The sequence below is a fragment of the Urocampus carinirostris genome, chromosome 13, assembly GCF_059441175.1.
Source record: "Urocampus carinirostris isolate Australia breed hairy pipefish chromosome 13, RoL_Ucar_1.0, whole genome shotgun sequence".
Classification (NCBI taxonomy): domain Eukaryota; kingdom Metazoa; phylum Chordata; class Actinopteri; order Syngnathiformes; family Syngnathidae; genus Urocampus; species Urocampus carinirostris.
This window is the reverse complement of record NC_142361.1, coordinates 37922382-37934752: the sequence shown is the minus strand read 5'-3', so window position 1 is coordinate 37934752 and position 12371 is coordinate 37922382. Positions and strand designations below refer to the sequence as shown.

The following is a 12371-nucleotide window of genomic DNA, read 5'->3' as shown; positions in this document are numbered from 1 at the left end:
ATATCCTTAATTGATATGTAAATCCTTGCACAAACACACATTTCATAATGCCCTGTTTAGGTGTTGCATCTTGGGCGCGACCTGTATAACAATGTCATACAAACTAATGCCAGCTACAGTTAATCATGTGGGAAGAATAAATATAGGGCAAAGCGAAGCCACCAGAGAGCAGTGTTGGTGTAATTTTTAAGAACACTTGTTGAGAAACATAGCAACAATTTCAAGCATTTACAAGCACTTCACACAAATTTCAAGCAGGTTTCAACGCTTGAAAACTACCGTATTACAATTTAAGCCTTTTCAAGGACTTTAGGCACCAGTACCAACCCTGTATCTTTCATTTCTTCTACGGATGCACTAAAAAAAACATTTTTAGTTTGTTGCAGAAGAAGGTCAGCAATAAAAAACCCAAGTACCAAATTTGAGTTTCTGGTATTCCTTTCCGTCAGCAAAGTATTTTTACTTATACTTAAAATAATGTGTGCAAGCTCCAAACTGAAAACTGAGGGGGAAAAAGAACCAGATCGTGGTTTCAGTTTTTGGCTAAAAACACAAAGGAAACACTGAAAAACAAACCGAAATTAGAATAATAAATACTTATTTTGCACATACTTTCTAAAAAAGGTACGATATGAAATGACCGACAGACATATTACAAGATGCTTATATTCTATTAAGGATACACTGACATTAACATTTTGGCCCCAGACCGCAAACCCAAAATGTAAAATGCTTGGCTGAAAACCAATAATGAAACACCCAAAACAAAACAATTATATAATAATTAATCATATTTTGAATTGACTTTAACTCTTTCACCCCCAACAGAGGAAAACAAAGCAGATAAATCTATTAGTAAACAAAACAAAAAAAAAACACTAAAGTTAAAGCAAATAAGTTAAACTTGTATGATCAAAAACACAAATAACACAAGCTATTTCATTGTACTTTGAATAATAAAGTTATAGAAATAAAATCAACTTGTAGCTGTAACATTGATGCCCGCTTTTTTAAGTACGGTATATATTTTTGGAGCATTATAGTGCCATGATTACTCATTGCACTCACCTGTACCCGCTCGTTTAGCGCCAGCTGCTGCTGGTTGCCTGATTGGTTCCCCCTCCTATTTAAGCTCAGTGCTCTCACTCGCCCTTGGTCAGTCTGTCAGCTAACCTCTGCTTACACAAGGCAAGCACTTTGACTCTGGCTCCCGTCGGTACCGTTTTTTTCATCCGTACACCACTCACTTGTTTCCTGATTTTCTCTGGCTAAGACCCGTTTTTGACCACCGACCAGGTTCTGATCTCCCGTCCCAGCTTATGACCCGTTTTTGACCACTGACCATGCTCTGATCCCCTGCTCAGGCTATTGACATGTTTTTCCCGTTTGACCACGCTACGATCTCCCGCTCCGGGAGATCCACTTTCGCATTCCAAACACGCTCCGATCCCGTGAGCAGCTTGCTTCCCTCGTCCAGCGAGCACCGTATCGCTGGCGTTTGTTTTTCCTCTATATCTCATTAAATTTGAAAGTAAACGTTACGCATCTGGGTCCTGTTCTGGTCTTGACATATAGTTATTATGGACAGCAGAGTGAATAGTGACAAGAAAACAAGTGGAAGGAACTGATAATGCAACAAACGAGTCACACACATATATTCGATCATTTAACAATAATATTAAAAGTAAATTAAACTCTTGCGGCACATAGCTTAGCACCAGTAGATCAAATTTGGCGATGAATCGACTGAAAGTCATACACAAGGTATGTGTTTACAAATTAAAACATTTTAACTTTTATAAGTAGACATGACAGTGTTGGCATATAAACATTAGCCAAAGTCTGGCTAGTGGCTAAAAAAAACATGCAAGCAGAGGGAAACAAAAAATGTATTGTTGGAAAAAGCTTGTCTTCTTCTTACTAGTGTTCAAATTGAAAACAAAAACAAAACAAAAACAAAAACAGTTTTTCATAGCAAAATCTTATTTAAATGAGCTATTCGCCTATTGGTTAAAGAACGAAAAAGCCCAGACTGTTTGACCAGCTGCCTCATTTGAATAACATTTTGTTGTGACAAAATACACAACATAATTATCAAAATGTCGAATAAATTGCATTTATATCATATATTTGTCAGGACCAGAACGGAAACAAGACCCAATCGCATAACGTTTCTCACAAGATTATTGAGATAAAGAGAGGAAGGGCAGCGCCCACAATTTAGTGCTCGCTAGACACGGGAAGAAAGTCGCTCTCACAATCGGATCGCAATCCGAATACGGAAGTGGATCTTCCGTAGTGGGCGATGGCGGTGTCAGGGACGGAAAAACAGGTCGATAACCGGGATAGGAGAGCAAAAACGTGGTTGGGATCGGAAACAGGTCGTAAGCCAGGACGGGAGAATAGACCTAGTCGGGATCAAAAATGGGTCGTAAGCTGGGGCGGGACAGCAGGCGTGGTCGGGATCAAAACAGGTCGTAGTCGGAGACAAACGGGAGCAAAAACGGGATAGGCGCTATCTATCTAAATCGCAGATTTATGTATAGCAATACAAAATACATGATTCAGTCTCAATTTTAGCTTTTAATGTTACTAGAGAAAATAGAAAATTGGCTTTGAAATTCCTTAAAAAGTGCTTGCATTTGATCTTAATAGGCTGTCTGGACCCTGCACCTAAATGCACTTGCGCCCACCAAACAGACATCTGTAGTAAGTTTAATTACATTGCGACTCAGATAAAGAAGTTTAGTGTGACCCCGAGTTGTGCAAACCTGAACCCAAGGTCACACTCCGCCATCCCGGTCCTAAAAACAATAAACTCGTTGAAAAAAGGGTCAAAAAAGGCTTGCCTAGTATACACAGAGGTTCCCAGACGGACTGACAACAGGAGATTGACAGGACTGGGTTCAAATAGTGACAAGGAGCCAATCAGAACCAGCGACGGTTGGTGTCAAATGAGCGGGCCTAGGTGATTTAAATCTGTAATCATGACAATATTGCATGTTCATTTATCTGTATGGCATACATTAGTAGGTATCCATTTATTTATCAATTTGTTAGACATATGGCGGGATTCGTCTTCAATAATATTTGGCCCAAAAAATTGGTGCTTGTGACCCAATTTAATGATCGTACGAGGCATTTTGTCAGTCAAACTCTCACTTTTTGACACGTTTAGTGCGGTTCTGTTTACGTAGTCTCCAGGCTAGGAGACATTTAAGCCCCAGGTTGGCTGAGGGAAATCTTAAAGGGATATGAATAGGAAATGAGCAGCAGATGTGGGTGTTGCAAGGAAAACTCACACTATGGACGGACACCAAATCTAGTCTCTAAGTAAGCACATTTTGCAGCACTGTGTGATTGTCACACTGAATAATATCATTAGAATGAAGGTGAAATTAAAGAAGTATATTATAAGGACGCAAAGATTTTCTACAGTAATCAGAGTTGGGTAGGGTTACTTTAACTGGATTACTTTCAATTACTTTTGGATTACTCCAATACCAAATATGCTAATAAAAGACAAAATAAACTAATTGTGAATAAAATGACTAAATTTTGTGTAGGCTTGGGGAGTAACGGAATACATGGAACGGCAAAAATGATGTCGGCAAGCTGTTTGGATTTATTTTCATTTCGTTTCTGTCGCATTTTATGTTCGTTTTGCCGGAGATCAAAGAGATCAAAGCAAGGAGAGAAAGCTTACCACGTGTTGAGAGTCATCATTTTATTCATATTTAGTTTCCTTTGTCTTTTATTAGCATATTTGGTATTGGAGTAATCCAAAAGTAATTGAAAGTAATCCAGTTAAAGTAACCCTACCCAACCCTGAGTATATTAAAAGGAGTTTGTTATCGGAAGAGGCTAGCAGTAAGAAACCCATATTCCGAATGCCTCTCTCAAGTGTTTTGTGGTCCTTAATGTTAGTCAATTACTTGTAATTTTAATCCGAATAATGTGTTCAAGTTTGAAACTGTAGAAAAAGTGAGAAGCTGCGCGTGGTTTCAGTTTTCACGAGGATTCCTGCTTTGTCGTAAAGCGCAGTTGATTTACGCGCGGGATTAATTGCGCTCTTGTAAATCATTTTTTGTGGGCTTTGCTGATGCTCTTATCTTGAGGTGCGTAAGAAAACAAGGTCAATGTGAGTGGCAGATTACTAAAGGAGAAAACAAGCTTTTAGCGGTATTTGTGTCAGGGTTCTTATCTTGATTTAGATTCTGCGACAGTCTGTAGACTGAAGGTTGATTTTCCTTCCTTTTTTATATGGATTTTAGAATAAGATTGTGTAGGTTTTTCTCCATCACGGACATTGAGAATGATTACATTTTGAACAAAAAAATAAATACATATTCATATACAGTAGACACTGGAACACGACATGAATCTTTTCTGAGTTGGACTGAAAAAGTGAAATTGACGTAAATCGGTTGATAGAAATCCATGGTTAATTAGCTAATGCATTCCAGACACATGTTAGCCCAGCTAATAGAGGCATTGTGGGATGTAGTTCAGCTGATAGCATATGGGCATTGACATAATGCCATAACGAGAAACCATAGCAGACAGCATATTGTGTGATGTCGACCAAAATCAGAAAGGCATCTTAGTTTGAATTTTTTACATGTATGGGCACGCAAAATCAATTACTGTTAATGTTCATGAAGAAGGTCTGAAAGAACATCCGTATAATAATAGTAAATGGAGTATATAATGGTCCCGATCATTGATTGGTTACAGCCATGCAACTTAGCGACAGCAGTGATGAATGTGCCAACTTCGTATTTCTACAACCCTTTGAGACTTTTTGTGATTAAGGGCTATACAAATAAACAGGACTTGACGATGACATCACAAGCTAAATTTCCTTGGTTATTAGATTTTTGCTTTTCCCTTTAGCATCACAGCAAGGCTTTGATCCATAGCGAATAAATCCAGTCCAAAAATACAGTATTGTAATGCAGACTCTCAAGGTCTTTACGAAGCACAAGATATTTTAAAATGAATGAAAAGAGAGAAAGGCATTGTGGAAGTGAGTAAAGCCAATAGCAACAAATAGCATACCAGCATTATATATGTCATCAACCAATAGCAGAAAGGAATCTTAGAGATGTAACTGAGTTTGAAGGTTTTTGGCAATTCACAATAATTTGTTGTTTATGACATATAGTCAGGAAAATTATGTAAAGCAAAACTATTTTATTCCAAGGGAAAAACTTCTTAAGGCAAGGTCACGATATCCTGGGGTCTACCTTAACAATGTGCTGGACCATCCTAACCTTTGTAACCAGGGATTGGTCTGCCGAGACCCAGGACCTGCTGGTGAGTCATTAATCTTGTTGCTGCGGTTGTATCTCGGTGCTGCCTTTGACTCAGTGGACCATAATATCTTACTGGAACAACTGGAAAAATGGATTGGTGTCTCAGGAACAGTCCTCTATTGGTTCAGATCCTACCTCTCAGATAGGACGCGTTGTGTTAGATAAGGTGATATGAAATGAAATGAAATGATCTGCATTTATATGGCGCTTTTTAAGTGAATGAAGACTTCCCAAAGCGCTTTACAATGTGCTTCACAATTACCAATAGCGGCCGTGCAGCCATGCAAGGCGCAAACCTGCTCATTGGGGGCATTAGGGGTTCAGTGCCTTACCCAAGGACACTTCGACATGTAACACGGAGGAGCCGGGATTCGAACTGTGATCTCAAGACGAGCGCTCTATCTCCTGAGCTACTGCCGCCCCCCGATATGACCGCTAAGCCTTTTAATGCTACCCGTGGTGTTCCCTCAGGGCTCAGTACTTGGTCCCCCTTATTTCAGATTTTTATGCTTCCGTTAGGTAATATTATTCGCAAGTATAGTATCAGTTTCCATTGATACGCAGATGACACACAACTGTATCCTCCGATAGAGGAATCTCCTCCACTAAGTTACTTACTTAACCTTTTGAGCCTTAACCCTGAAAAAACAAAAAAATTCCTAAGAAGTCCATCTCAATGCCGTGACTTGTCCTCAAAAACTGCTCTGAACATTGACAAATGCATTATTACCTAAAGTGACTGTGAAAAATTAAGGTGTCACATTTGACCCTAAACTGTCCTTTCAGGTACAAGTTAAGAATATTACTAGGTTTTTAAGTTTTGCATTGCCCTCATGTAGGTTTTAGATCAGGGGTTGGTGTAATAGTAGTCTGTACAGCCCTTTGAGATTTCTTGTGCTTAAGGGCTATAGAAATTGACTAGGTCCCTAGGCTGTCCTGAGAACTGCTTCATTATCCCGTCAGATGAGCTGGACGAAGGGGCTGGGGGATAAATAGATCTGGACTTCTTTGCTCAAGCTGTCAAACAACTTCATTATCAGCACATTCATCAAGTTAGATGTTATGCTTAAACGACAACGCCATCAGGTAGTAGTTCACGCTAAGTTTCTCCCCACCTGGTGCAGGTTCTAACTTGCGGAAGGTCTCAGATAGCAAATGAATGCATATTTTTCCTGGGGGGCCCCCACCACTGTTCACGATGTACGTATGGGAATCTGACCTCACATTCTCAGTGTCACTTATACATGTGGGCAGATTCAAAACGACAGTGACTGAGTAAGAGATAATTGAGCTGCCGACTTTCCATGGACGTGAGCCTGTTTTCATAATAGCGCAGTTTGCCTTTCTGTTTTGAAGACTTTTGGACGTGGTCAATTGTGTCTTTGGGTCATACAGGTCCAGACAACAGACTCTTGTTTTCCAAGAAGCATTTAGGTTTGGGTGATAGGAAGCAAGAAAAACAGATGACGCCATGGGCTATGGTTTGGTTCACGACTAACCATGACGGCAGTTTTTTTTAAGCGCGCCGTGTTGGCACGATATGTCGGCAGCGGTGAAGATCTTGTTTTTCCACTGTCTTCAAACTTGGAAAGCTTTTGTGGAATTGTGAAGTAGTCCGAGGGCGTTCTCAAATGTTTGGATTTGTTCTCAACCTACTCACAAGCTCTCTCTCCATTTACAAAAAGCTCAGGAGTGGCTCAGGAGGTAGACTTGGGATCAAGAGATTGCAGGTTCGATTCCTGGCTCCTCCGTGTTACATGTCGAAGTGTCCTTGGGTAAGACACTGAAGCCCTAATGCCCCGAATAAGCAGGTTAGCACCTTACATGGCTCCACAGCCGCTATTAGGAAATGTGAAGCACACTGAAAAGCGCTATATAAATGCAGATCATTTCATTTCATTGTCTGATCACATTCTCCAACCGGGTTTGATTTTCCAAAGGAGACCTCCTACAGTAGATCTCCGGGATATGGCGACCCCACTTTGTGACATTTTCAGGTTAAGGTGTGGAATGTTTTTAGCCCCTTTACGGCATTTTCCCCACAAGATGATATTATTGTGTGTGTCCAAAAACGTATAAAACTTTGCAGTGTTGTCTCTACAATGCCCGTCTGCTGTTAATCAATGTCATATAAAATGCTGTTCTGTAATTTATTTGCATCATGGCATCATGAAAATACAGAACTGTATTTTTTTCATTGTATTTACTCACGTACAGGGATGCTAAAGAGAGAAGCAAAAGCATGATAACCAGGGAAACAAAGCTTGGGATTATCAAGAAATGCAAAAGAGGTACACGTATCACTACCGTCGTTAATTGGTCGTAACTGATCAACGGTCAGGACTATTAAAAATAAGGAGCCGATTAAAGCAACAAAGGCTTTTAAAAGAATGACAATCTTTGCAAGAAAAATTTTCAAGATCTGTTTCATTTTTACCTCGCCGTTACTGTCTCCTGACCCCTCTGCATCCACCCGCTACTCCACCTCAAGTCATGTAGCTTTTTTAATGTTTTTTTTTAATCGTATACATGTATATTACATATAATTACTACTTACTGTAATACTGTAGTAGTTTATTATTTTTATGTTTTTTTATCTGGAGTACTGGGAGTTCAGAATGCATTAGGTATGCAATACCAAACGTTTCTATGACCCCGTAATACGGCAATTTTACTTCGCAATGCCAACCACATAATGCAGCCACATGCAGCCGATCAGTGGTTTTTCACTCGCCCAACAAAAAAGTAATGTGATGTTATTTATTGACATAGAATAAAAATGTAAAAAAGGGTTTAAAAAAGTACTTCTAATGAAAATGTGTTGAATTGGCACCATTCAGTCCAAAATATTCAAATATTTGGGTACATTTTTTTTTACTTGTTCTTTTTATCATGAATGTATTTCATTTATAAACCTTCTAAACTCGCTGTAACATATTGCATTGAGTATTTTCATGCATACTATCAAATTTAGCCCTTAAAAAGCGGCATAATTTATTACTTTGCTTTAATTCCGAGTGCTTCAAAACTATTTTCTGCGCCGCTTACCCACACTAGGGCTGATGGGATGCTAGAGCTCATCCTAGACATTTTCGGGCAGTGGGCAGGGGACACCCTGAACATGCTCATTCACACCTAGGGACGATTCCAACCAGCCAATTAACCTGCCATGCATGTTTTTGGAATGTGGGAAGAAACCGGAGTGCCCAGAGGAAACCCATGCAAGCACAGGGAGAACGTGCAAACTCCACACAGGAAGGTTTGATCCCATGACTTCAGAACTGTGCCGCGGACACGCTAACCACTCAGCTGCCAGGCTGTCCTGTTTCAAAACTAAATTCGTAAAAGTGTTTATTTATTGACAAATAAAGGTATTATAGCATCTACTTGTAAATGTTGGCATGTTTATTCATAAATGCATATCGTCACTGCTATTTTAAATAGACTCATTTCTATTTTTTCGTTCAGTTTTTTTTTTTTGCCTTAATATGATGTGCAAAAAGTAATATATATATATTTTTTTAAAAAAGACAATTTCTAATAATGATACATCTTTTTGAAACGTCAGCGACGATATGAGAAAAAAAAAGATGGGTCTACATGATCTGTTTCCCTCACGTATTGCCGAGGTATCGGATTTGAGACTGTATCGGTAGATACAAAAATTAAAAAAAAACCTTTTTTTTCTGGCGCTTTAGCAAAACCCTTTAACCCAAAATGGCCCGCGACTCAAAACGTTTTCCCACCCCTGTTTTAATGGATTCATGTCCATCCTGGGCTCTACATTACTTGAATTAATTTTCACCCTGAATATTATTTACTGCAGTGTTATGATCACAACATAAACTTGCCATAATTTCTGACCGAAATGAATTCAGTCTCCGGAAAATCTGACAAAAGGAACGTCGGATGCTGTCGAGTGAAAACAAGATGATTGATGCTGAAGAGCTTCAAGTGGAGTCCAGCAGGCTTGGATGACTGGTTCTTGGATGGGGGGTCGGGGTAAACAACAGCCTTGCCATCCAGAAAGAAACAAGGAAAGCTCCGGTAGAATGACGCTAGGCACTCCATCTTGCACAACTTCACAGCGTGGTTTGGCATTCATGAAGCGCTCAAACTCATATGCAAATGGTGCGGGTAGGGAGGGGGGCACACTCTGCACAAGCTGTTTGTGCATAGGAGGCTTTTTTTGCAAGAGCAAGGTGGGAACTCTGCAACCTTCTCACCCCTGTTCTGTGTTCTTCACCAAAAAACAAAAACTGAGGGAGGGTTGGGCATGATGCCTTAGGTTGAGACTGAAATTTCAATGCAGGTGCAAGAATGGCTGTTTCTCTTAGTACAGTGGTCGGCCACCGTTTCTTTACCAAGCATTGTAGAATGCTGTAATGAAGCATTATGGGAGAAACTTCAGCCCCCCAAAAAACTTTTACAACGATTGACCAATCGTGTGCGCCTTAAAGATAAAGGCGAGACAACATGGTACAGTGAGTAAAGCTAGTGTGATGATAAAACTAAAATCGAATGCCTTTTCCGGTGTCATCAACGGTGCTCTCATTGCCGTGGTACAGGCTTGAATCCCGATGCAATCCAATGTTGAGCATATGTGATCAGCGGCGTGGGTCAGTTGATTAACCATTGCCCAAATAGCATCATTTAGCATCAGAAAACTTCACAAATTGAGGTTAGCACTCATACTGGGGCGGCAGTAGCGCAGGAGGTAGAGCACTCGTCTTGGGATCAAGGGATCCCAGTTCGAATCCCGGCTATCCCGTGTTACATGTCGAACTGTCCTTGGGTAAGACGCTGAACCCCTAATACCCCCAATAAGCAGGTTAGCGCCTTAGATGGCTGCAAGGCCGCTATTGGGAAATGTGGAGCACATTGTAAAGCGCTTTGGGGAGTCATTGACTTGAAAAGCGCTATATAAATGCAGATCATTTCATTTCATTTCATTTCATAAAAAAGATACTTCATGTGTTTACGAATAACTACAATAAAAGCAAGGGCAACTTTTATGCAATATTATTTCTTGTTTAATGCAAGGTTGTTTACTTTCTTTGTGGCCCGGCACCAAACAACCCAATTTATTTATATAGCCCTTAATCACAAAAATGTCTCAAAGGACTGCACAAGAATACAATTACAAAATTGCACAATTACCTGATCTTAAACCAGCATGCGGGAAAGGAACAACTCAAAAACCTCAGTGTGAGGAAAAAAGAGAAACCTTGAGAAAGGACCTCACATGTGGTAATCCCTTTTCCAGGATTGACCAGGGTGAATCACAATTAGCATTACTGTACACAGAATAGTAAACACTAGGTAGGATGACCATTGTCTTAGTACAAATAAGCTAGATTTGAATTATTTAATCTTATGTTCATTTTTTTCCTTATTGCAATCATTTTGTGAGTAAAATGATTTATTTACATAATTCATTTCTAGTTTTCCTGTTATTTTTTTCCCCGTTTGTGTCTAGAATTAAAGATTTTCATTTGCAATTTCGTATTTATCTATTTTTATTGTTTTTGACAAGTGCTTATGAAGGATACACCTCAAAAAATTGGAACATAAAACTTTAAAAAAAGAAGGAAAATCAATTTATACCGACATAAGAATCGCAATACAATAGTAAACAAATTTAATAAGAGAAATACGTGTAAAAACATGTGTACAATCATGAAAATAAATTCATGATCAGGAATAAAAAATAATGATACTAAAAATGTCCAACATTAACATGATCAAATTTCATTTCATAGACAAAACAAAAGAAAGAGTGTTTTATAAGATGAAAACAACCTTACCTTATATCGCATCTTGGGACAAGAGTGAATATAAAAGCCCAGGTAGTAATGGGAAAGCTTTGCAGACTGCTTCTGGAGCTGCCTCGTGAAGGCGATCTCCCTAAAATGAGAACAAAAAACAACAATGTCATTTATTTAAGACGATAAACATTGAATCTTTTACATAAAACACTCAAATTTGTAATGCCAAAGTAAATTTTTTAATTCATCATTAGCCAAGTAATTCCATAATCTTTCATGTATATGTGCGATTTTTATCCAAAATATTAAAGTGACAGTGTGCAATTGTTCTCCACTATGTTATTTTAGCTCAGAATGGAGCTGAACCATGTGCATTCAAAGCAAACATACTACGGAAGCCGCTTGGCAAAATTGAAGTGAGCAAGGATGAATTTTATTCAGCAACATAAAGCAACTGTTAATCCCTGCAATTGACAACAAAAGACCAACGAGATGGATACACCTAGAGCAGCTAAAAACAGTTGGTCAGAACTGGTAAAAGTGGCTAAATTTAGCAAGTAGTGGGAGAAGTTACTAAAAAGGACAGTAAAAGATTGCAAGAACAAACATTGGGACCCTGTAACCCGGAACTCGGCGAGTGGCTAGAGAAGGAAAAAAGTCAAAAATGCTTCAATCACAAAACTCAGCAACATTTGTTTGCACGAGGAGCTGTAGAAGGCGAATGGCACTGAGAGACAAATCAGGAGCAGCTAACAATAACAATAGCTTCAAGTGGCAAGCCTTAGCCAGCAGCCACTTGGCTAACATGAATGACTAGAGTAAGAAACAGTGGGGAAAAAAATACTCAACAGTGGGGAAAAAAGTACTCAAAGGACTCAGAGACGTTCACCTCCATGACCAGCTGTGGAAGGACGAAGCATAAGCAGCTAACACAGACAACTGCAGCCAGTGGCAAGCCATAGCCTGCAGCACAGAGGCTAATATAAGTGGCTAAAGACTGAAACCATTGGAAAAACGTTAAATATTCCTGATTTACGGTACTCTGCGACGTGCAGGGCTCAGCTGTGTGTGGTAAGTAGCCATTAAGTCATGTAAGCAACACTGGGAAAAGCTACTTTGGGAAAATGTTCATTTGGGCCTTAATTGTAGTAGGCCGGCGACCAAACATGGCAGCTTTTTCAAGTTCTGTAATAGAAAACCTGTGAGTAATGTTAATGAAATAGTATGTGTGTTTTTAATTATTATGAGAATCAATTGTGTTTTATTGAAATGAATGAAGTATTTT

The 12371-nt window shown here is 39.3% G+C and overlaps 1 protein-coding gene across 3 annotated transcripts in view; it reads right to left on the bottom strand.

The window, feature by feature from the left end:
* ate1 (arginyltransferase 1) overlaps positions 1–12371 on the bottom strand; it is a 65782-nt gene that overhangs the window by 23415 nt on the left and 29996 nt on the right. For all 3 annotated transcript variants that reach the window (XM_088351595.1, XM_088351596.1, XM_088351597.1), the window contains one exon: positions 11126–11225. In XM_088351595.1, the coding sequence (XP_088207721.1) occupies positions 11126–11225 (100 nt within the window). The remainder of the gene's footprint in view (positions 1–11125; positions 11226–12371) is intronic.